The 25,183-nt window shown below is 37.6% G+C and overlaps 1 protein-coding gene across 1 annotated transcript in view; it reads right to left on the reverse strand.

Moving 5' to 3' along the window:
- Positions 1 to 5,073: 5,073 nt before the first annotated feature.
- LOC121383369 (vacuolar protein sorting-associated protein 51 homolog) overlaps positions 5,074 to 25,183 on the reverse strand; it is a 40,329-nt gene continuing 20,219 nt past the window's right edge. Inside the window, exons 13-20 of the mRNA XM_041513356.1 lie at positions 24,208 to 24,330; positions 14,050 to 14,154; positions 11,720 to 11,860; positions 10,294 to 10,523; positions 9,629 to 9,749; positions 7,624 to 7,736; positions 6,611 to 6,689; positions 5,074 to 5,553 (exon numbers count right to left, since the gene is read on the reverse strand). Of these exons, the coding sequence (XP_041369290.1) occupies positions 5,524 to 5,553; positions 6,611 to 6,689; positions 7,624 to 7,736; positions 9,629 to 9,749; positions 10,294 to 10,523; positions 11,720 to 11,860; positions 14,050 to 14,154; positions 24,208 to 24,330 (942 nt within the window). The 3' untranslated portion in view covers positions 5,074 to 5,523. The remainder of the gene's footprint in view (positions 5,554 to 6,610; positions 6,690 to 7,623; positions 7,737 to 9,628; positions 9,750 to 10,293; positions 10,524 to 11,719; positions 11,861 to 14,049; positions 14,155 to 24,207; positions 24,331 to 25,183) is intronic.

The raw sequence follows: 25,183 nt of genomic DNA on the forward strand, positions 1-25,183 counted from the left end.
CTATTTCTCGTTCCAGCCAGTGCACCATGACTGGTATATCAAAGGCCGTGGTATGTGCTATCATGTCTGTGGAATGTTGCATATAAAAATCCATTGCTACTAATGGAAAAATGTAGCGAGTTTCCTCTCTAAGACTATATGTCAAAATTACCAAATGATTGACATCCAATAGCCGATGATTAATAAATCAATGCGCTCTAGTAGTGTCGTTAAACAAAACAAAAAAGTTGTCACCAATAGGGCATCTCGGACGACTTGTATACATCAGTTACGTCATCAAAACTCCACGACCTTATTATCAGTTATATGTCACCAATATAGCATGTAGCAGGCTGCCACGACAGGTCACGTGAAATTTATATTAACTACATGTTGGTATAACACGAAGTTAATTACTACGATAAAGTGGGCATTCCGTATAATAAGTTACCATAGTCGTTAACGGACCTTAATCCATAATTTATTCATACCTCGGGGGGTGGGGGTATGACGACAGTAAAAGGTCATACGACCCACCCTCCTGTAATATAAGAATCACGGACTTCTTATACAAACTTTGATGTCCCAGCGTGCGTAATAAAACAACAACCTCCACCACTACCCAAACATAACAACCCAAACAAAACAGCAACAACAACAACAACAACAACAGCAACAAGAAAAAGCCAACCTATACCTGGTTTGAGGACAAAGACACCATACGTGGTTTTAAAAACTGTACTCAACATACTAAACATATTTCTTTTTTTAACATTACAAAGAGAGAAAAAAGAAGAAAAACGCCAGCCACCTGTTGCACTTTCATTGTCCTTAGAGCAATTCCATGGTGACTGATGTTGGATGTTCAGACAATGTTTGACTTTTAAATATCTGTATTTTGGACACTTTAGTGTCCAGGCTTTTCGGAAAAACATAGCTAAACAATTTATCAGACTATCTTTAGTGGTCTTTGGTGAACATTAAACTGATCACCACTGACGTTGCAAAAATGTTATATATATGAAAACAAGTATTTTGAAAATAAATATTGACTAAAAATGTACCGTCAGTCACCTTGGAATTTCCCTTTAACTATCGAGTGATAAAATACCCATCGATTATTTTATAATTAACAAGCCAAGGTCATTTTCATATGCTGAATTGTTAAGCAAAGGCCCCTCAGATTTTTATTTTTCGGGAATAGACTTCTACGTTTACCTTTTGAATCCATTGCGAAATGGGGGGACGGGACGTAGCCCAGTGGTAAAGCGCTCGCTTGGTTTTGGATTGATGCTCGTCAGTGGCCCCATTGGGTTATTTCTCGTTCCAACCAGTGCTCCACAACTGGTGTAACAAAGGCCGTGGTATGTACTATCCTGTCTGTGGGATAGTGCATATAAAAGATCCCTTGCTGCTAATCTAAAAAGAGTAGTTCATGAAGTGGCGACAGCGGGTTTCCTCTATATATATTATGTGGTCCTTAACAATATGTCTGACGCCATATAACCATAAATAAAATGTGTTGAGTGCGTCGTTAAATAAAACATTGCCATCCTTCCTTCCATTGCGAAAGGTGTTCATTAACATGATATAGTATATGGGTGGCAACATTCTCATGATTTTCCTCGAGTGGCGAATACTGTACTGTAAAATATGTTATATTTTATTTTTTAATGTTTGATCTGCAGCCTTTGAATTGTCCACTTTGGATGTACAAAAATGGATAATGTAAACAATAAAATTTAATAATGTCCGATTTTAATTATAGAAAAAAACGGCTCCAATAGTGAAACATATCCTGTAGTGTTTGAAATACTACGGTCCAACTTTTAAGAGTATTCTGGGACACTTGAAATTCAGCTTTTTTATTATGTTCATTCTAAGATGAACAAAAATGTCGGTGACACAAGCCCTCCTTCCTGCCCCTCCCTCCAACATACCTGGATAACTATCTAATGTCCACAAGTTACAATATCTTAAATAACAAAACCATTAACAGTTTCAGTCTAAACTTAAGGCTGTCTTGACAAAATCTTCACTACTGCCATTAGTTACGGTATTGTAACGGAAACTTTCGCCTACGTCGATGTTAGCCCTACGTCATTAGATTGGCGCTACGTTATCGTATTTATGCTCCCATGAAAAGTGTAGCACTTGTTTGCAGCGATTTAATAGTCACATCACTGTTCTGTACAATACAGTATCCTCTAAAAAATATGATACAATGAAACCTGTCTAAACTGGACCCTCGACAAACTGGAATCCCGTCAAAACCAGCCAAGTTTTAGTCCACATTTTCTAAATCGTGACTCTCTAAACACCGGATCCGGTCTTAATCGGATAAATATTACATCCAGTTTAGGCAGGTTTCACTATATATGATGACTGGATATATCCCTTTGTTGAAAGCAAGGTTACCTCCCTTACCGAGTTACCATGCTTCACCGCAATAATAATAATAATAGATTTTTATTTCAGATCAGAGATCCATAGAACATATATAAACATCACGTACAAAACTGATTACATAATATACAGCAGCTTGTCCCAGCGATTTACACATACAGATTTGACGTACACAGTTGTACACCGCAGGTGGGCAAGTAGGTTGTTTGAAGTTGTTTCGATTCTGCTCTTCAGCGAATATGCTGTTGAGCGAAGTAAAGCGCCAAAGCTTTTTACTCGATGACTGACAAACATCTTGCTGGCACTGTATGGTCGTCGTTGTCCGATCATCCATCGGTATGCATTATTATAACATATGTTAAGATCCTTCATGGTATCCTGCTTAAATTTCACCCATAATGCACCCGCGTACAAATTACTACAATAACTCACAAATAATTGTGTTTTAACAGATTCTGAACACTTTGCAAATCGCCGCAACAACATGTTTGCACGTACACAAAGGGCTCTATACTGTCGTTTAATGTCTTTATCGTCTTTCATGTTTTTGCATATAATATGACCTAAATATTTATAGTTGTCAACAAATTTCAGTACATCACCACACAAATATATCGAAGGCACATTGATCAACTTCAGAGTTTCTGGCTCAATACACATACAAACAGTTTTCATTGTATTATATATAATATCATAATCTTCTGCAAATTTCTCGCAAATCGTTAACATTTTTCTTAATGCAGAAATAGATGGGCAAAGAAGTGATATATCATCAGCAAAACTGAAGTTATTTAGAAACACCCCACCAACATTACACCCAACTGCACATTTTGACAACTGTAGGTTAAGGTCATCAATATATATATTAAATAATAAGGGTGACATTACCCCACCTTGACGGACGCCATTTGTTACATTAAATTTACAGGAAATATATGCACCCCATTTTACACTAAACAATTGGGTTAAATACCATGCTTTGAGAAAGCGAACTACAAAAGTAGGCACGCCTTTTTTCAAAAGTGTCGTATATAATGTCCAGTGATTTACTCTGTCAAAGGCCTTTTTCGCATCCAAAAAGCAAATGTACACAGGACTACCTTGTGAAATGTAAAAGTTATTAACTTCCTTAAAAGCAAATAAACACATATCGGTGGATGTCCCACTTTTAAAACCAAACTGATAGTCCGATGTACTCAGGTCTGTTCGTGATAACAGTACATGTTTCATAACTTTTGATATCACAGTTGCTAATGCAATTGGACGGTAATTGCCTTTATCTGTTGTCTCCGGTTTTGTTTTTCACAATAGGAACAAGAATAACATCTGTCATACTACTAGATACATGCCCGTGTACAAGCATGGCACTGAAACAAACTGATAATAGAACGAATAATCTCTTGGACGCAATAACTAGGATAACATCTTTCTCCACACTCCTCCTTTCCTTTCCATAATGAATGAAAATTTCCGCTTTACAATAAAAATGAAAAAATTTGAAGTCCATAATCAGGTACAATCTTTATAGTCTACAGATAACTGCATTAACTTGTCTGTGAAGCAAAAACTGATCTGACATCACTGCAAATCAGATCCCTTTCAGCCAAACTGCCATTAAGCATCAAGTTCGTAATCAAGAATTCCTAAAAGGATTCTTTGCTTTATTGCATTTGTAAATGCTAGATATTCAAAATGTCAAAAAAATATATATACATGTATATATTTTAGTGTGACAATTCTGAATTATAATGAAATGGAATACCCATGTAAAAGATCATTTGCTGTATTCCGTCAGCTGACACACTCAACAATCAATAATGTGAACACTTAAACAAAAGCGCTCTACTCAGGTATGCAGTAAAGCAGGGGAATTCATACACTAACAGATGGTAGAGAAAGGAAAAGGATTCTTGTTTTCACACACCATTCCACTGCTAATCATCAGATATTAAATTTAAAATGAACAATAAAACTCTGTTAATACAGTATTTTATTAATATTATATTAGGTATGGAATGAATGTAAGTTTAGGATGTATATCATGGAAATCCACTGTGCTATCACCTGAGGAATTTTGAAGTAGAGTTCGAGTGCTCGCTAGGCTGATTTTTTGCACACCTAATGTTAGATGAATGTGATATGATAGATGATGATGGTACCAGTTAAATTGTTCCCAGGCATATGACCTCCTGAACACACCATTGAACTACAAAAGACTTTAGGGCTGTACCAAAACAGATAACATGGGGGGGGGGGTCGGGAGGCAGTTATTTTGAACCACCACTACACACAAAACATTTTTATTTAAACCTAGTATGCAAATAGAAAACACTGTATCAAATCCACTTGACTAACCCTATGTTGTAAACTCTGGAACAGCCCTTTACTAACTCACATAGTGTTTGGATGGACAGGCATGAAGGAAGGAAGGAAGAAAGGAAGGAATGTTTTAATTAATGATGCAGTCAACATATTTTATTATACTTATACAATACTGGATATATGATTAAGGATCACACAGATAATGAGAGAGGAAAGCCACTACCACCGCACGCACAATGGGCCACTCTTTCCAGCAGGATAGTACTTATTACGGCCTTTGTTACACCAGTTGTGGACACCAGACGGAGAGGAGCGCTTTACCACTGGGCTACGTCCCACCCCTGGACAGACACACCAAGACTGATGAACAATCTAGGGCTTCTTACAAAGCCCCATAAAACAAATATTTATTATCCATATAGTTCAAGATTAACAATTCTGTAATAATCATGCCACAAACATGTCGTTAAGTGTTTGTAATACTTATAAAGTAGTTGTGATATCATGTGCATGCAGAACATTCAAGTTTCAAAGGCTTTTGCAGCAGATGGTCAAAACTATTTTGCAGATGTTTGTACCCTCCACCAGTTTCTGTCAATCTTCATCCAGTCTTAAATATGATTCTCAGAAAGCCTGTCACCTCACAACTATTATTACAATGTTCATTCCTTGATAAATATCATTATCAACAGAAAGTTCATTCTCTAGTAGAGATAATGCTTTTTAAAAATATATAATAGCATCGTGACAAAGTCCAGAGTGTCCATCCTCCCAAACATCATCACCAGAAAGTTGATTCTCTCCTAAACAGGATGATCATCCTCTCTCACAAATCAGATCAATCACCTGAAAAACAGACAAACAATTATATACTTATAATTGAATACTTATCTCATATACATACATACATACCAGACAACAGTAAAACATTGGTAATTAAAGTAAATAATGAGAGAGAAAACAGACATACAGAAAGGGAAAGACAGACAGAGGGAGGGAGAGAGAGAGAGAGACGGAATGAATGAATGAATGAATGTTTAACGACACCCCAGCACGAAAAATACATCGGCTATTGGGTGTCAAACTGTGGTAATGGAAAAACAATGTGATGATCGACATCAATATAAAAATTCAACAGTTAAATTAAAACACAGTGTAAAGAACTGTGCAAAAATACAAATATCACAGTGAGATAATATTTAAAATTTACAATAAAATGCAGTATCATGTAGGAACTGTAAAATAAGGTCTGGATGGAATCGAAACGATTCCATCAGAGAGACGGAGACAGAGAGAGAGAGAGAGAGACAGACAGACAGACAGACAGACAGACAAAGACAGGGAGTGTTTAAAGTGGAGATATTTTATATTTTGCCAAGTATAATTGATATCTCTTTAAATAAGTTTGCAATTCACAAGCGGAAATATATGGTAAAATGCCCAATGCTTTAATAGACATTGTTTACTAAAACTGAAATAAACTGAATTGACTTTTAAAATCTTTATTATTTCAGAAGTTTGATACTTTATAAAATAAAATTATTGATGAAACAGCAACAAACGTAAACAGTTGTTAAATAATTGTTTTATATATAAACTGTTGGATTTTTATTTTGATAATTTTTTGCCAAGATATACTATTGGTGTCATTTGTTATGCTGTGACAACATTTGTTACAAGTGAAAAGGGTGTTATCTTCACTTTCTTAACCATATTTCACAACATATTTTCAAATCACTGGATATATTTTCACCCCAGCTGTACACTTTGTTAATTACAAAAAAGTGCAGCCAAGTTTAACACAGAGAGACTTGTTAATATTACACAGAGATAAAAATATTCTCTGGCATTATAAGGACAGCTGAAAATGGCAATGTGACACTGAACGATGTAAGTGACATACACTTGGCTCCATCATGATGGCGTCCAGACATCGGTGCATCGTGCTGCAGACAATCTCATCAAGTAACACCTGAACCAGGCTGTAGAAGAAAATATTATACTTTACAACACTTGTCTACACTAAATACAATTTATTTACACCAGGTTCTCACATGAAATATATTTGATTACATTTGTCTTGTTTTGTTTAACACCACCACTAGAGCACACTGAGTTATTAATCATCGGCTACTGAATGTCAAACATTCGGTAATTTTGATATATAGTCATAGAGAGGAAACCCGCTACATTTTTCTATTAGTAGCAAGGGATCTTTTATATGCACCATCCCACAGACAGGAGAGCACATACCACAGCCTTTGATATAACAGTTGTGGTCCACTGGCTGGAACTAGAAATAGCCTCAAGAATGAAAGTCAATATTTTATTACATTTGTCTACACCAGGTTTTGAAATGAAATACAATATTTTATCACATTTGTCTACAGCAGGTAGTAAAATAAAATACATTATATTACCTTTGTCTATATAAAACTACATTTCCCTGTATAAATTAAGAGTATAATATTATGTCAAATCTGTGACATTTACAAAATTAATTTGCAGAAAAAGAATCTATCATCACTAACATCACCAAACATTAGTTTTATTTAACTGGAACAATGAAAATATAAAAAAAAGACACCCTACCCATGAGCCGAATCTATTAAAAGAGTCGGTTTGAGATCAATCTCCATCAGTGAGGCTATTTCTCACTCCAGCCAGTGCACCATGATTTGTATATCAAAGGCTGTGGTATGTGCTATCCTGTCTATGGGATGGTGCATATAAAAGATCCCTTGCTGCTAATCGAAAAGACTAGCCCATGAAGTGGCGACAGCGGGTTTCCCTTCTCAATATCTGTGTGGTCCTTAACCATATGTCAGATGCCATATAACCGTAAATAAAATGTGTTGAGTGCATTGTTAAATAAAACATTTCCTTTCTTCCTATTAAAAGACATCTGTGACTTACTTTTCATCAGACACAAATCGCCAGAGGTAAAGCTGCAGGTAGTGGGTGTCCACCTGTATCTGCTGGAAACCATAGCGACCAAACGTCCGCAGACGAACACACTCGAGGAATGTCTAAATAGAGGATTGAAAGTGTTTGTTAGTAAGTATTCAATGCAGTCTTTGTGCTGGTGTAAACACAAAAGTGTGATTGTGTCCAAGCAAGGATCAAACATGTCATAGCAGAGCAGTTTATTTCCCATGCTGCATCCCTAAGAGAGATAGTAATGGGCCAACATGCAACCACCACAAATGGCTATTCTTACTCTTGCCCTATTTATTGAAGTAGCTAGCTGCATCCCTAAGAGAGATAGTAGGGCCAACATGCAACCACCACAAATGGCTATTCTTACTCTTGCCCATTTATTGAAGTAGCTAGCTGCATCCCTAAGAGAGATAGTAATGGGCCAACATGCAACCACCACAAATGGCTATTCTTACTCTTGCCCTATTTATTGAAGTAGCTAGCTGCATCCCTAAGAGAGATAGTAGGGCCAACATGCAACCACCACAAATGGCTATTCTTACTCTTGCCCATTTATTGAAGTAGCTAGCTGCATCCCTAAGAGAGATAGTAATGGGCCAACATGCAACCACCACAAATGGCTATTCTTACTCTTGCCCTATTTATGAAGTAGCTAGCTTCCCTAAGAGAGATAGTAATGGGCCAACATGCAACCACCACAAATGGCTATTCTTACTCTTGCCCATTTATTGAAGTAGCTAGCTGCATCCCTAAGAGAGATAGTAATGGGCCAACATGCAACCACCACAAATGGCTATTCTTACTCTTGCCCATTTATTGAAGTAGCTAGCTGCATCCCTAAGAGAGATAGTAATGGGCCAACATGCAACCACCACAAATGGCTATTCTTACTCTTGCCCATTTATTGAAGTAGCTAGCTGCATCCCTAAGAGAGATAGTAATGGGCCAACATGCAACCACCACAAATGGCTATTCTTACTCTTGCCCTATTTATTGAAGTAGCTAGCTGCATCCCTAAGAGAGATAGTAATGGGCCAACATGCAACCACCACAAATGGCTATTCTTGCTCTTGCCCTATTTATTGAAGTAGCTATTCCCTAAGAGAATAGTAATGGGCCAACATGCAACCATCACAAATGGCTATTCTTGCTATTGCCCTATTTATTGAAGTAGCTAGCTGCATCCCTAAGAGAGATAGTAATGGGCCAACATGCAACCACCACAAATGGCTATTCTTGCTCTTGCCCTATTTATTGAAGTAGTTGGCTTTTGCATGGGGCTAGAAAGAAAATTCTCTCTGACCCATGGGTTAAACAATTTCTATATAAACCAAGAAGGGCAAATAATGTTATAACTTTATGTTTTACGATAACTGACATGATCATAACTTATGGTTAAAGAAATTTTTGGAATCATCGTTTTCGAAATATTTAACAAATTAACATGTTAAACTTAATATTTATGGCGAAGTTGTTAATTTTTATGTTACTGAAGAATGACAACTGTATCTTTATGCATATGATTAAACACGTTGGTTGGTGAAGTACTTACGAATGGGTCAAGACTAAACATATCTCAGCTTACAAATATTATTTGTTGTAATTAAGTGTGCATGAAAAGGAATCAGTCAGCATTGTGAAGTATAGATAAGGCAATTCCAACCTGAAGGACAAATTGTTATGACTATGCTGTAGGATCTAATCACAAAATATAGAAATCTTCAAGGCGATTTTGTAGACTACATCTATAAGTTTTGTTGTTTTTTTCCCCAAACTTAAAACATTTATGCCTTAAAAAAAAAACTAAATAAAGAAAACATTATCAAAATGTATTCTCATTGCATAACCATCAACAAAACAGAATAAAGGCTGTAACTGGCACTGATACCAAATATCTGTCATAATATGTATAATTATGTTAGCATTAAAATACAATAGAACTTAAGAAACAGCCTCAGTGTCCAATTCTATGTGTTCTTACCTTCAGACTGATTTTTATGATGCCAGTTAACACAGACACCTTGCTGAATTCAACTGCACTGAAGATCTCAATTTTCTCAGAAAATAATTTCTGAATGTTGCTGATCAAGCTATTGTCCACACTAAAAAACCCCAAGAAAACAACAAAACAAATGATTAAATAAGTCACTAATAATAAAATATTCAGACATATTATCTAATACATGTACCTAATTCAATTTCAAAACAACAACAATGTGACCATATTAGGGTACCCTGAATTAATGCTCAGCTCAGAAAACAGTAATCTATAGTCCATCCCACAGCGAATGCCTTTTTTCATACTATGAAATATACAAGTTATCTATTTCTGAGCCGATTGCACACAAAATTAAACATTTTTTGCTATTTCCAAAACACTTTTACTTGTTTTCGTACGTTAAACCAAATTGAAATTATTTACAAAAACAATTTTGTAGGATGAGACGGACTATAATATTTTCTTTAAAACTTACATGTAGCCTAGATATACAGATTTAAATTTTATGAAAAAAAAACACAATAAAATAAATGGCTCATGCATTTTGCAGTATTTGGATTATTTTCACAGCAATATGCTACATGTTTGAAGTGTTCTATCTCTTATGTTTTCTCCACTATTCAGAGAGTCAATCAGAGTTATCTAACCTTGGTGAGTAACTCCACGCGGGTCTCTTCTGCTGCTGCGACAGACTGTGTGGGTGGGTGCGACGACTCGAGTCACTGCTCCTCTCCTTACGCACCCCCTCCACAAAGAACTGACCCACCTGGCTGTCAATCGCCGATATGTCCTCAACAACACGCTTCATTACCGCTCGCACGTTCCGCGGTTCAATGGTGTTCAGCCAGTCCCTCGTCTCCACACTCTTTCTTAACATCTAGATAACCAAAGCACATTAAATAGCAAACTAAGGTTATTTCTTCAGACAATAATACTTTGATCTTTGAATGATAAAAAGTTAGTCAGTGAAAAAAGCTCCTTATAATTAGGGTTTAAATCAGTACTGTATATTCGTTTCTAACTAATGACTTATTAGCAGAGAATTCGTGGAAAATACATCGAAGCTAAGTTTCTCAATTTTTGCTCAATATCAATTGATAGTAAGTGTATGTACAGGGGAAAGGTTTTGGGAGTCGAAACCCCTCCCTGCTCAAGCAAATTTTATTTTTTCATATTACATTTTCCAGGAGAGGATGATTTAATCTGCCTATAAACGTCCGTCACAACAGTCTAGACCCATCTCTGCTAAAATTCATGCACATGCACCTGATGATATAATAAACAGGAGTGGGAATTGGTGAACTGTAAAAAAAAAAGAGGAAATCTAGAGGGGTCCGGGGTGGTGAACTGTAAAAAAGAGGAAATCTAGAGGGGTCCAGGGTAGTGAACTGTAAAAAAAGAGGAAATCTAGAGGGGTCCGGGGGGCAAGGACGATTAAAATGCGAGGAAACGCAATGTTCCAGGAGAGGAAAACCGTGGATCCGAGGAGAATTCCCACCCCTGAATAAAATTCAGTAACTTAAATTGACACACATTTAAAGAGGAAAATTGATAAAAAAAATAAAAAGATTCCATATAACTAACCATTCCTCCACCTTTCTGATACTTTATATACTTTTGACTTATGAAATGAATGAATGAATGTTTAAGAACACCCCAGCACACATCAGACTTTTGACTTATGGATGCATTATATTAAGAAAGAAAGAAAGAAAGAAATGTTTTATTTAACAATGCACTCAACACATTTTATTTATGGCTATATAGTGTCAGATATATGGTTAAGGACTACACAGATATTGAGAGAGGAAACCCGATTTCGCCACTTCATGGACTGCTCTTTTCGATTAGCAGCAAGGGATCTTTTATGTGCACCATCCCACAGACAGGGTAGTACATACCACAGCCTTTGATATACCAGTAGTGGTGCACTGGCTGGAACGAGAAATAGCCCAATGGGCCCGCCGATGGGCATCGAGCAAGCGCTTTACCACTGGGCTATTTTAAGATAGTATGTAACTTAATACTTTCACTTATGGATGCATTATGTAAAAGACAGTATATTAAAATTACCTGTGAAGTCATAAGACCTTGAACTCTCACATAGTGATTTAGCAACTTCTGAGCGGTATTCTTCGCCATTTCAGACAGCTCTGATTCCGGGGTCATGTGACTCTTATCAGCCAATAGGAACTGTTCCTCGGTCAATGTTAGCTATAAAAAATATATAATAAGTACTGTTATGTCTTAGAGACTGGACTCGCTGAGGTTGTGGTTTAGCCATCTGACTTAAGGCTGGTAGGTACTGGGTTCCCAGGCTGGTATCGGCTCCCACCCACAGAGTTTTAACGACCATTACACAGACTTCTATCTCACTAACAACTAACCACTAACCCACTGTCCTGGACAGCAAGCCCAGATAGCTGAGGTGTGTGCCCAGGACAGGGTGCTTGAACCTTAATTGGATATAAGCATGAAAATAATGAATTAAATGAATGAATGAATGAATGAATGAATGAATGAATAAATGGATGAATGGATGAATGGATGAATGAATGAATGAATGAAAGAATACAATAATAGTGACCAACAATGCAGTACCCTACTGCCCTGTACAGCCTGTTCTGATAGCCGAGAGGTCTGCATGGGTAAACCAATGGAAGCATAAAAATAAAGTCTAACAACAGATCAAAACAGGCATTAATTTAGTGGCATAGTAGTGAAGCGGGTAGGTACTGAGTTTCTTTGTAGTACAAGCTTCAACCGTGTTTTAATGGTTCAGTGGAAATGTTTGATGTATGCTGTCAGTGGCAGGTATAGGATAATCTCAGAAGTACCCAGGAAAGATATGCTTGAACCTCTATTGACTAAAGTTTTTTATTTTGTTTTAACGACACCACTGGAGCACAACGATTAATTAATCATCGGCTGCTGGATGTCAAACATTTGGTAATTCTCACTCATAGTCATAAGAGGAAACTCGCTACATTTTTTCTAATGCAGCATGGGATCTTTTATATGCACTTTCCTACAGACAGGAAAATACATACTACAGTCTTTGTCCAGTTGTGGTGCACTGGTTGGAATGAGAAAAAACTCATCAGCTGAATGGATCCACTGAGGTGGTTCAATCCTGCAATGCAAGCACCTCAAGCGAGCACTCAACCGACTGAGCTAAATCCCGCCCTCTATTGACTAAAAAAAGAGAAATGTTTTATTTAACGACGCACTCAACACATTTTATTTACGGTTATATGGCGTCAGACATATGGTTAAGGACCACACAGATTTTGAGAGGAAACCCGCTGTCGCCACTACATGGGCTACTCTTCTGATTAGCAGCAAGGGATCTTTTATTTGCGCTTCCCACAGGCAGGATAGCACAAACCATGGCCTTTGTTGAACCAGTTATGGATCACTGGTCGGTGCAAGTGGTTTACACCTACCCATTGAGCCTTGCGGAGCACTCACTCAGTGTTTGAAGTCAGTATCTGGATTAAAAATCCCATGCCTCAACTGGGATCTGAACCCAGTACCTACCAGCCTGTAGACCGATGGCCTAACCATGACACCACCAAGGCCGGTTCTTTCTCTATTGACTAAAACAAGCCTCTGAGAATTTTTAAAAAGTCTGGTTTTGAGGGGTTTCACTGGACTATTTAACTTTTCTGAACTGTATGGTGATCTCTAAAATTAGTGTAGCGAATGGTGCCTCAATACTGAACAAAATGTTTCCTGCCAATGTTTTTTTTCCTGGTAGTCCTAATATCTGTAGTAGCTCAAATTGCACTTATTTTCAAATATATCTTTTTTCATACGTATGGAATTATTGCAAGGCGAAATCCAGTTTGGGTTATTAGAATCATTAGGATGACCAGAAAAGCAAAGCATGTACAGACACTGGTATTCTAAACAAAGTTTGTTTTGTTTGACGACACCACTAGAGCACATTGATTTGTTAATCATCGGCTATTGGATGTCACACATTTGGTAATTATGACATATAGTCTTAAGAGATGAAACCCGCTACATTTTTCCATTAGTAGCAAGGGGTCTTTTATATACACTATCCCAGACAGGATAACACATACCAAGGCCTTTGATATACCAGTCGTGGTGCACTGGCTGGGACGAGATATAGCCCAATGGGTCCACTGACGTGGATCGATCCCAGACCGACCGTGCATCTAGCGAGTGCTTTACCACTGGGCTACGTCCCGTCCCTCCAGTATTCTAAACAAGAAAATGTATTTAATATGCAAGTTCAGTTATTATTAAGCTCTGTTAGTAGGAAATATGTTACAATGACAACAAAATCGACTCAGGACAGTCCCTTTAATTATTTTAGAAATGAATTAAGATGCCACAATCCATTTCATGTTTATGTATATGTATTTACTTACAAGGTATGAAATGATGGAACTTTCAAGATCTAAACAGAATCTGGATAGAATCAATAACAAAGCAGGTGGTATGGAGCCCTTTTCACCAAAACCTTCACAAAACTCCTGAAAAATAATTAACTGTACATTATTAAAAAAAAACACACACAAAAATTAATACAAAATACAACTGTTACAGTTATTCCTGTGTGCATATCAATTAATTTTATTTATAAGCAATAATATATGAAAAGAATACCTTAAAAAATAAACCATTTTACTACTAATGAACAAATAATTCCACTATGCTTGTTAATAAATCAACAATTCCTAAAAAAATACAATAGTTAATTTAGTGTATTATATCTGCACTGAATGATACTAGTATTACACAAAAACTGTGAAGAACATTGTTGCAATAGGTTAAATGAAGCCAGTAAATATAAAACTAAATCATTGATTCCACAAAATCAATTATGTGCACCAGCTTACAGAATTAATAATACAACACTGCATATGGCAGCAGTATATTTAATAAAGGCTGTTGTGAAGAAATAAATAACTCAACAGCGTTTAATAAATGCATCAAGGTTACATTCCTAAATAAAATTATGAACTACTGGTATGAGCTATTCAGTTTAAATGTATATTTTGTATTCCCAATAACGAGAAAAAGTGTTATTCCTACTTTTGCTGTCACGTAAGTATTACATAGAATAGAACAGATGTTTAACGACAACACCCAAGCATGAAAAATACATCGGCTATTGGGTCATAAGTCTTGCGTTATCATCTTACAAAATACCTAAGTTAAATGTTACAAACTTTATTCGAAAACAAGGATGGCATCGTTATTCATTATGTGACATCATTTGTGATAATTTTTAGTATGTCATTACACAGCCGCAGTTGTGGAAAATCCTCACAACTTTTGTCACTATTCTAGGTGGGTTTTTTTCTTTTACCCATAAAACAATATTTTAATGCAGGATTTTCAATACATTTTATAAAAATGAAATAGCCTTTATTAAAAATAAAAATGTACATGATGTCATCTCCTGATACTTTTTTTTACTTTTTTTTTATTTTATTATTATTATTATTTATTTTTTATCCCAGTGCCCCCTTTCCTTTCTCTCCTTTGAATTCCATCTCATTTCTTCCCAATCTGGCAACTCCTCCTATCTTTCAACTTCTTTCGCTGTCCAACTCCACATCTCAGTCCTTGTCTCTCCAACCACGACAGGTGCTGGTCTCTTGTGGCTATCTGTGCCACACACCTGTTCCCCATCAGCTTTTAGCTGTGGGCTTAGTCTGACCATTTCGGTGTTCAGTAGTTACTTCTGGCATTGTTAAGGAGCCGTCCATAATTTTCAACATTTTCACAAGTGTACAAAGAGTACTCTTTTGACAAACCCCGTCAACCCCCCTAAAAGTGTACATCCCCAAATGAAAAATGTTGATCAACATTTTTCATTTTCAAAAAAAGTGTACGCTGGCCCCTTAACCCCCCCCCCCCCCCCCCCCCCCCCCGTACAGTTTGTATGCTTGTGAGGCATTTGTAACCACCTACTATGCACCACTACTACCGGTGGTCGTTAGTTAGTGCCATGGGTCAGACCAGCTTTATTAGCGGCATAGGACGAGGATGCCAGGTGGGTGCAAGGAAACTATCTCCTGATACTTAACTACAACATTTCAAGATGGGTTTTTTTGTCCAGTTTTAATTTTACTGTATTATGAAGTTAACCGTTATGGTTCCTGCACAAACCTGTTTTACACAGAGTGGCATTACATTTAGGACCAAGTGCTGAAGAACAGTTCATAATTACATGATACTGTATGTAGGTTGCTATAGTTGTGGCAATATGTTAATGAATGCAACACAAAGATCCACCAAAATAATACTGGACAGCACTTCAGAAAGTTTACATTGCAAGAGGTGCTAATATGTTTAATTCAGGCCTTGAAATTCTAACAATTTTACTACGGCAATTATGTGCCGTTGTAAATGAATTTTGCAATTTTAAAGAAAAGACTAATGCTGTCAAAATTATTCATATATGATCTACTGCAGTAATAATATGCTAAAACATGACATGTCAGTGGTTTGGTTATTTCTGTTTCATGAATACTGTCTGCTAACACACAAACCATTTCACAACATGACTTGTCAGACAAACAGGCTCTCCCTAAATCAACTTCATGAAACTCCCTTTCAAATTTTGCAAAACATTCGTAGTCTTTGAATGGCTTATTATTGATAGCAATGAAATTAGTTGCTTTCTTTGAAAAGCTGTATTTAAAAAAAAATTGTAATAGTTTCCAGTATCGTTGACTGGATGACAGGAATTACTGTGATAAAGAAATGCACAGTAGTTCCTGTCATCCATTTTCCACTTGGGCAGCAACAGTTCCTCGAATCCAAGACCATCGAAAACACGACTCATCGCCGTATACATCGCAATATACTCTCACTACTTCCTCGCCACTTTCATAGCCAATACAGTCTAAGTTCCACCCATCAACTGTTGTTTTCTTAACACTCATGCCCTATGTCGGTGCTGGCAAATACAAAACGTGTCGAAAATCGACAAACACATTTTTCGTCTGCTAATCTTGAATAACTGTTTCCTTAGTGTTGTTCTCGCGAGACTTTACTTCCGTACAGTTCTATACCGAAATGAGCCAATTAATATTATAGCAGTTATTTAAATAAAGCAGTTATTTAAAAAAAAAAAAAAACCATTTGGGTGTTGATAGAAAAACCTTTCCTTTCTATCCTTTCTTTCCCTTTCTTTTCTCCCCTCTATGCTCGTTTTATCTATCCATTTTTGACCCTCAGATCATTAAAAAAAATATATACAAAAAGTATATGGATATGCTTGTGCAATATAGACGACAAATGAAATGAATGTAACTACCATATGTATCATATATGTATGTATGTATGTATATACCGGTATGTGTGTGTATATGTGTACATGTATATGTATGTGTATGTATGTGTGTATATGTATGTATATGTCTATGTATATATGTATGTATATATATATTTATATGTGTATGTGTATGTCTATGTCTATGTATGTATGTGTGTATGTATATATATATATATATATATATATATATATATACTCTTCAAAAGAAGAAACGCAAAACCACATTGTCGTAACATTTGGAGAATTGATTTAATTATTAAATGGTGAGTCCGATAATTACCAAATGTTGCAGGATTGTTCACAATTCACTCTAGTCCATTGTGAGTAAGTGATAGGACACACCACCAAGGTCAAGGTCATCTGGAGTCAATACCGGGTGTGGCCTCCGCGTGTGTTGACAACTGCCTGGCACCGCCTGCCCATTGAAGCAACCAGAGTACGGATGACGTCCCGGGGATGGTGGCCCACTCGGCCTGCAAGGCTGCTGCCAGCTCGGGCAGGGTCTGGGGCTGTGGTTGTCGCTGTCTGAGGCGTCGGTCCAACTCGTCCCATAGATGCTCAATTGGGTTCAAATCCGGTGATATCGATGGCCAAGGAAGGACATTAATGTTGTTGTTCTGTAGGAAAGCCGTTGTGAGACGTGCTGTGTGAGGCCTGGCATTGTCATGTTGGAACACTGCGTTGGCGTTGGCCATAACTGGAACGATGTGTGGCCGGAGGATCTGGTCAATGTAGCCCTGTGCATTCAGGTTGCCCTGCACGTGGACCAGGTCAGTTCTGCCAGTGTGTGAGATGGCTGCCCACACCATGACACTACCCCCGCCGAATCTGTCCACTTCCTGCATGCAGTTTGCCGCATAACGTTCACCACGACGCCTATACACGCGACATCTTCCATCATGACGTCGGAGCAGAAATCGGGACTCGTCACTGAACCACACCTGTCTCCATCGCAGTTGAGGCCATTGTCGATGAATCTGGCACCACTGCAGTCGGAGTCGACGGTGTTGTGGTGTTAAGATGACACCTCGAACTGGACGTCTGGCACGAATTCCTACCTCACGTAGGCGGTTCCGTACGGTCTGGTCGGATATCCTGCGCAAACCTGGTATTGCTGCGGCTGTGGAGGTGGCAGTAGTCAATCGTTCCCGAAGGTGGCGTACCCGGATGTAGCGGTCCTGCCCGGGGGTAGTGACCCGTGGTCGACCGGATCTAGGGAGGTCACGTGTTGATCCATGTTGCTGGTAACGGTCCCACAGTCTGGAGATGGTGCTTGGGGACACATGGAATGCCCTGGCAACGGCCGTTCTGGATTCGCCTGCGTCTAGTCGGCCGATGGCATTGTTTCTCTGCGGTTCACTGAGACGTGGCATGTCCTGGATTGTCAACTGTCGGCCAGATACAGAGGCCAGGCAAGCGAACACCCTGCACTTTTATACTGTCGGTGTTCATGTTGCACGTGCAGACAACGCACGTGCAGTGGTGACATGGTTTGCACGTGGCTGCGTTTTTGCGAATATTCACATTTTGGAACTTTATTGTACAGTAGCTGCGTTTTATCGAATGTAACCGTGGGAATGTGTTTGGGACATGCAATGACCTTATATTCACAAAGCATGAACCGGTAGGAAACATAAAATCGGAGTTATAACCTATTTGTACCCTTTTGCGTTTCTTTTTTTGAAGAGTATATATATATATATATATATATATATATATATATATATATATATATATATATATATATATATATATATATATATATATGTATGTATGTATGTATGTGTGTGTGTATGTATGACAGTATGTGTATGTGTGCATACATGTATATATGAAATATGTTATAATTTTATTATTTTTGTACATTTGTAAGACGATGACTCAAGGCACCCCAACCTTGACATTGCCAACGATCTGGGGTAATTAAGTTTAAAAAAAAAAAAAAATCTGTAATAGGACAAAGAGTGCAGAGTAAAATGCCCACAGATTTTTCACTACTCTCAGCTTTGTGACAGCATTAAAATGTCGAAGCAAATCAATTTTGTAATAGCTTTTGCAGCGGCATTGCCGATTGCTGCCGCCAATTTTGAGGGCTGTTAATGAATGCAACACAAAGATCCAAGAAAATAATAGATTAGACAGCACTTCAGAAAGTTTACATTGCAAGAGGTGCTAATATGTTTAATGAATGCAACAAAGATCCAAGAAAATAATGCACTAGGCAGCATTTAAAACATAAAATATTTTAATATAAAAGCCTATGTAGTGGTAATATGTTTAATGAAGGCAACATAAATGAATGTGATAGCATTTCAAACTGTATGTTTTATAAAGGTACAGTGAATACAAAAGCGCATCACTTGCACTGTACATTGTGGCAATATGCTTAAGGAAAGCAAAAACACTTTAGAAAGTATATGTTATAAGATTCATAAAGAAGCCCAGTTCAAGTACTTACATCGCATGTAGTACCAATATGTTTACTGATAAAGAAGCCCAGTTCAAGTACTTACGTCGCATGTAGTACCGATATGTTTACTGATAAAGAAGCCCAGTTCAAGTACTTACATCGCATGTAGTACCAATATGTTTACTGATAAAGAAGCCCAGTTCAAGTACTTACATCGCATGTAGTACCAATATGTTTATTGATAAAGAAGCCCAGTTCAAGTACTTACATCGCATGTGGTACCAATATGTTTACCGATAAAGAAGCCCAGTTCAAGTACTTACATCGCATGTGGTACCAATATGTTTACCGATAAAGAAGCCCAGTTCAAGTACTTACATCGCATGTAGTACCAATATGTTTATTGATAAAGAAGCCCAGTTCAAGTACTTACATCGCATGTGGTACCAATATGTTTATTGATAAAGAAGCCCAGTTCAAGTACTTACATCGCATGTGGTACCGATATGTTTATTGATAAAGAAGCCCAGTTCAAGTACTTACGTCGCATGTGGTACCGATATGTTTATTGATAAAGAAGCCCAGTTCAAGTACTTACGTCGCATGTAGTACCGATATGTTTATTGATAAAGAAGCCCAGTTCAAGTACTTACATCGCATGTAGTACCGATATGTTTATTGATAAAGAAGCCCAGTTCAAGTACTTACATCGCATGTGGTACCGATATGTTTATTGATAAAGAAGCCCAGTTCAAGTACTTACATCGCATGTGGTACCAATATGTTTATTGATAAAGAAGCCCGGTTCAAGTACTTACATCGCATGTAGTACCAATATGTTTATTGATAAAGAAGCCCAGTTCAAGTACTTACATCGCATGTAGTACCGATATGTTTATTGGTAAAGAAGCCCAGTTCAAGTACTTACATCGCATGTAGTACCGATATGTTTATTGGTAAAGAAGCCCAGTTCAAGTACTTACATCGCATGTGGTACCGATATGTTTACTGATAAAGAAGCCCAGTTCAAGTACTTACATCGCATGTGGTACCGATATGTTTACTGATAAAGAAGCCCAGTTCAAGTACTTACATCGCATGTGGTACCGATATGTTTACTGATAAAGAAGCCCAGTTCAAGTACTTACATCGCATGTGGTACCGATATGTTTACTGATAAAGAAGCCCAGTTCAAGTACTTACATCGCATGTGGTACCGATATGTTTACTGATAAAGAAGCCCAGTTCAAGTACTTACATCGCATGTGGTACCGATATGTTTACTGATAAAGAAGCCCAGTTCAAGTACTTACATCGCATGTGGTACCGATATGTTTACTGATAAAGAAGCCCAGTTCAAGTACTTACATCGCATGTGGTACCGATATGTTTACTGATAAAGAAGCCCAGTTCAAGTACTTACATCGCATGTAGTACCAATATGTTTACTGATAAAGAAGCCCAGTTCAAGTACTTACATCGCATGTAGTACCGATATGTTTATTGGTAAAGAAGCCCAGTTCAAGTACTTACATCGCATGTAGTACCGATATGTTTACTGATAAAGAAGCCCAGTTCAAGTACTTACATCGCATGTAGTACCGATATGTTTATTGATAAAGAAGCCCAGTTCAAGTACTTACATCGCATGTAGTACCAATATGTTTATTGATAAAGAAGCCCAGTTCAAGTACTTACATCGCATGTAGTACCAATATGTTTACTGATAAAGAAGCCCAGTTCAAGTACTTACATCGCATGTAGTACCAATATGTTTACTGATAAAGAAGCCCAGTTCAAGTACTTACATCGCATGTAGTACCAATATGTTTACTGATAAAGAAGCCCAGTTCAAGTACTTACATCGCACGTGGTACCAATATGTTTACTGATAAAGAAGCCCAGTTCAAGTACTTACATCGCACGTAGTACCAATACGTTTACTGATAAAGAAGCCCAGTTCAAGTACTTACATCGCATGTAGTACCAATACGTTTACTGATAAAGAAGCCCAGTTCAAGTACTTACATCGCACGTAGTACCAATACGTTTACTGATAAAGAAGCCCAGTTCAAGTACTTACATCGCACGTAGTACCGATACGTTTATTGGTAAAGAAGCCCAGTTCAAGTACTTACATCGCATGTGGTACCGATACGTTTATTGGTAAAGAAGCCCAGTTCAAGTACTTACATCGCATGTGGTACCGATACGTTTATTGGTAAAGAAGCCCAGTTCAAGTACTTACATCGCATGTGGTACCGATATGTTTACTGATAAAGAAGCCCAGTTCAAGTACTTACATCGCATGTGGTACCGATATGTTTACTGATAAAGAAGCCCAGTTCAAGTACTTACATCGCATGTGGTACCGATATGTTTACTGATAAAGAAGCCCAGTTCAAGTACTTACATCGCATGTGGTACCGATATGTTTACTGATAAAGAAGCCCAGTTCAAGTACTTACATCGCATGTGGTACCGATATGTTTACTGATAAAGAAGCCCAGTTCAAGTACTTACATCGCACGTAGTACCAATATGTTTACTGATAAAGAAGCCCAGTTCAAGTACTTACATCGCACGTAGTACCAATATGTTTACTGATAAAGAAGCCCAGTTCAAGTACTTACATCGCACGTAGTACCAATATGTTTACTGATAAAGAAGCCCAGTTCAAGTACTTACATCGCACGTAGTACCAATATGTTTACTGATAAAGAAGCCCAGTTCAAGTACTTACATCGCACGTAGTACCAATATGTTTACTGATAAAGAAGCCCAGTTCAAGTACTTACATCGCACGTAGTACCAATATGTTTACTGATAAAGAAGCCCAGTTCAAGTACTTACATCGCACGTAGTACCAATATGTTTACTGATAAAGAAGCCCAGTTCAAGTACTTACATCACATGTAGTACCAATATGTTTACTGATAAAGAAGCCCAGTTCAAGTACTTACATTGCATGTAGTACCGATACGTTTATTGATAAAGAAGCCCAGTTCAAGTACTTACATCGCATGTAGTACCGATACGTTTATTGATAAAGAAGCCCAGTTCAAGTACTTACATCACATGTAGTACCGATACGTTTATTGATAAAGAAGCCCAGTTCAAGTACTTACATCACATGTAGTACCGATATGTTTATTGATAAAGAAGCCCAGTTCATAGAAGCCCAGTTCAAGTACTTACATCGCATGTGGTACCAATATGTTTACTGATAAAGAAGCCCAGTTCAAGTACTTACATCGCATGTAGTACCGATATGTTTATTGATAAAGAAGCCCAGTTCAAGTACTTACATCGCATGTAGTACCGATATGTTTATTGATAAAGAAGCCCAGTTCAAGTACTTACATCGCATGTAGTACCGATATGTTTATTGATAAAGAAGCCCAGTTCAAGTACTTACATCGCATGTAGTACCAATATGTTTATTGATAAAGAAGCCCAGTTCATGTACTTACATCGCATGTAGTACCAATATGTTTATTGATAAAGAAGCCCAGTTCATGTACTTACATCGCACGTAGTACCGATATGTTTACCGATAAAGAAGCCCAGTTCAGGTACTTACATCGCACGTAGTACCGATATGTTTACCGATAAAGAAGCCCAGTTCAAGTACTTACATCGCACGTAGTACCGATATGTTTACCGATAAAGAAGCCCAGTTCAAGTACTTACATCGCACGTAGTACCGATATGTTTACCGATAAAGAAGCCCAGTTCAAGTACTTACATCGCACGTAGTACCAATATGTTTACTGATAAAGAAGCCCAGTTCAAGTACTTACATCGCATGTGGTACCGATATGTTTATTGATAAAGAAGCCCAGTTCATGTACTTACATCGCATGTAGTACCAATATGTTTATTGATAAAGAAGCCCAGTTCATGTACTTACATCGCACGTAGTACCGATATGTTTACCGATAAAGAAGCCCAGTTCAAGTACTTACATCGCACGTAGTACCGATATGTTTACCGATAAAGAAGCCCAGTTCAAGTACTTACATCGCACGTAGTACCGATATGTTTACCGATAAAGAAGCCCAGTTCAAGTACTTACATCGCACGTAGTACCGATATGTTTACCGATAAAGAAGCCCAGTTCAAGTACTTACATCGCACGTAGTACCAATATGTTTACTGATAAAGAAGCCCAGTTCAAGTACTTACATCGCATGTGGTACCGATATGTTTATTGATAAAGAAGCCCAGTTCAAGTACTTACATCGCATGTAGTACCGATATGTTTACTGATAAAGAAGCCCAGTTCAAGTACTTACATCGCATGTAGTACCAAAATGTTTACTGATAAAGAAGCCCAGTTCAAGTACTTACATCGCATGTAGTACCGATATGTTTATTGAAGGAAGGAAAGGAAGGTTAATGTTTTATTTAACGACGCACTCAACACATTTTATTTACGGTTATATGGCGTTAGACATATGGTTAAGGACCACACAGATATTGAGGGAGGAAACCCGTTGTCGCCACTTCATGGGCTACTCTTTCCGATTAGCAGCAAGGGATCTTTTATATGCACCATCCCATAGACAAGATAGCACATACCACGCCTTTGATGTACCAGTCGTGGTGCACTGGCTGGAGCGAGAAATAGCCCAATGGGCCCACTGACGGGGATCGATCCCAAACTGACCGCACATCAAGAGAGCGCTTTACCACTGGGCTACGTCTCGCCCCCAATATGTTTAATGAAGGCACCACAAAAACCAGACAAAATAACTGACTAGACAGCATTTTAAAACATAACGTTTTTCTATGGTATGGTTCATACAAAAGTCCAGTACTTACATTGCATGTGGTAGCAATATGTTTAATGAACGCAACAACAAGTCCCTCTCTCACATCCTGCATACAAAATGGTCCTCGGAAATATGGCTTCATAGCAAATGTGATGTCTGTAGCAAGGAATGCCTGAAAGAAAAAAACAAGAACTCCTTTACAGTAATAATAACCAAATTATATTACTTTTTAAGAGTGTGAGATTTACAGGCACATCAATAAAAAAGAAGGAAAAATCCATCAAACAATCTGTTTGTTGTGAAGTGTATACTACAGTCCATCCCATCCTACTATAAAAATGTTTTTTGTTAATAATTTCAGTTTGGTTTGACATAAAAAGAAAAGTAAAAGTGTTTTGTAAATTAAAAAACCCCCACCCTATTTTTGTGTGCAAGTTACGAAACAATCGGCTCAAAAATAAATAACCTGTAGTAAATTCCATAGTAGGAAAAAAGGCGTTCCCTGTGAGACAAACTATAGATAAAAAGAACATTTATGGGTGTGTGGTATTACAAGGATGAGTGGGTGAGTTTTATATTAAAATTATAGACTTGTTAACTGTAAGATTATGAGAGGGAATGAAGCAAAAATATAAAACATCCCTATGTCAGAATTTGTTGGTCTAATGTAACAAAACACATACATGACATGTAGACAAAGGTGGACAAAGCAGGTACATCCCCACACATGCAATATCCCTCCCCCCATATACACATATATGCACACACACACAACCTATGCGTGCGCGTCCACACACACACACACACTGATCCATACCTCCACCCACACACTCAAACACTACTGTATTATGTAAATTACATGCTAAAATATGTTGCCTCATATGCATCCTATAAACATTTATATTTACACTAAAGAGAAGCCATGATTACCTAGAGTTGGATGGACTCATACAAGCTGACACAACATTTGCATGCTTACAATACATGTACAGTACTTTTAAACACAAAAGTGCACTGTAAAAACT

Source organism: Gigantopelta aegis, chromosome 10, assembly GCF_016097555.1.
Source record: "Gigantopelta aegis isolate Gae_Host chromosome 10, Gae_host_genome, whole genome shotgun sequence".
NCBI classification, from domain to species: domain Eukaryota; kingdom Metazoa; phylum Mollusca; class Gastropoda; order Neomphalida; family Peltospiridae; genus Gigantopelta; species Gigantopelta aegis.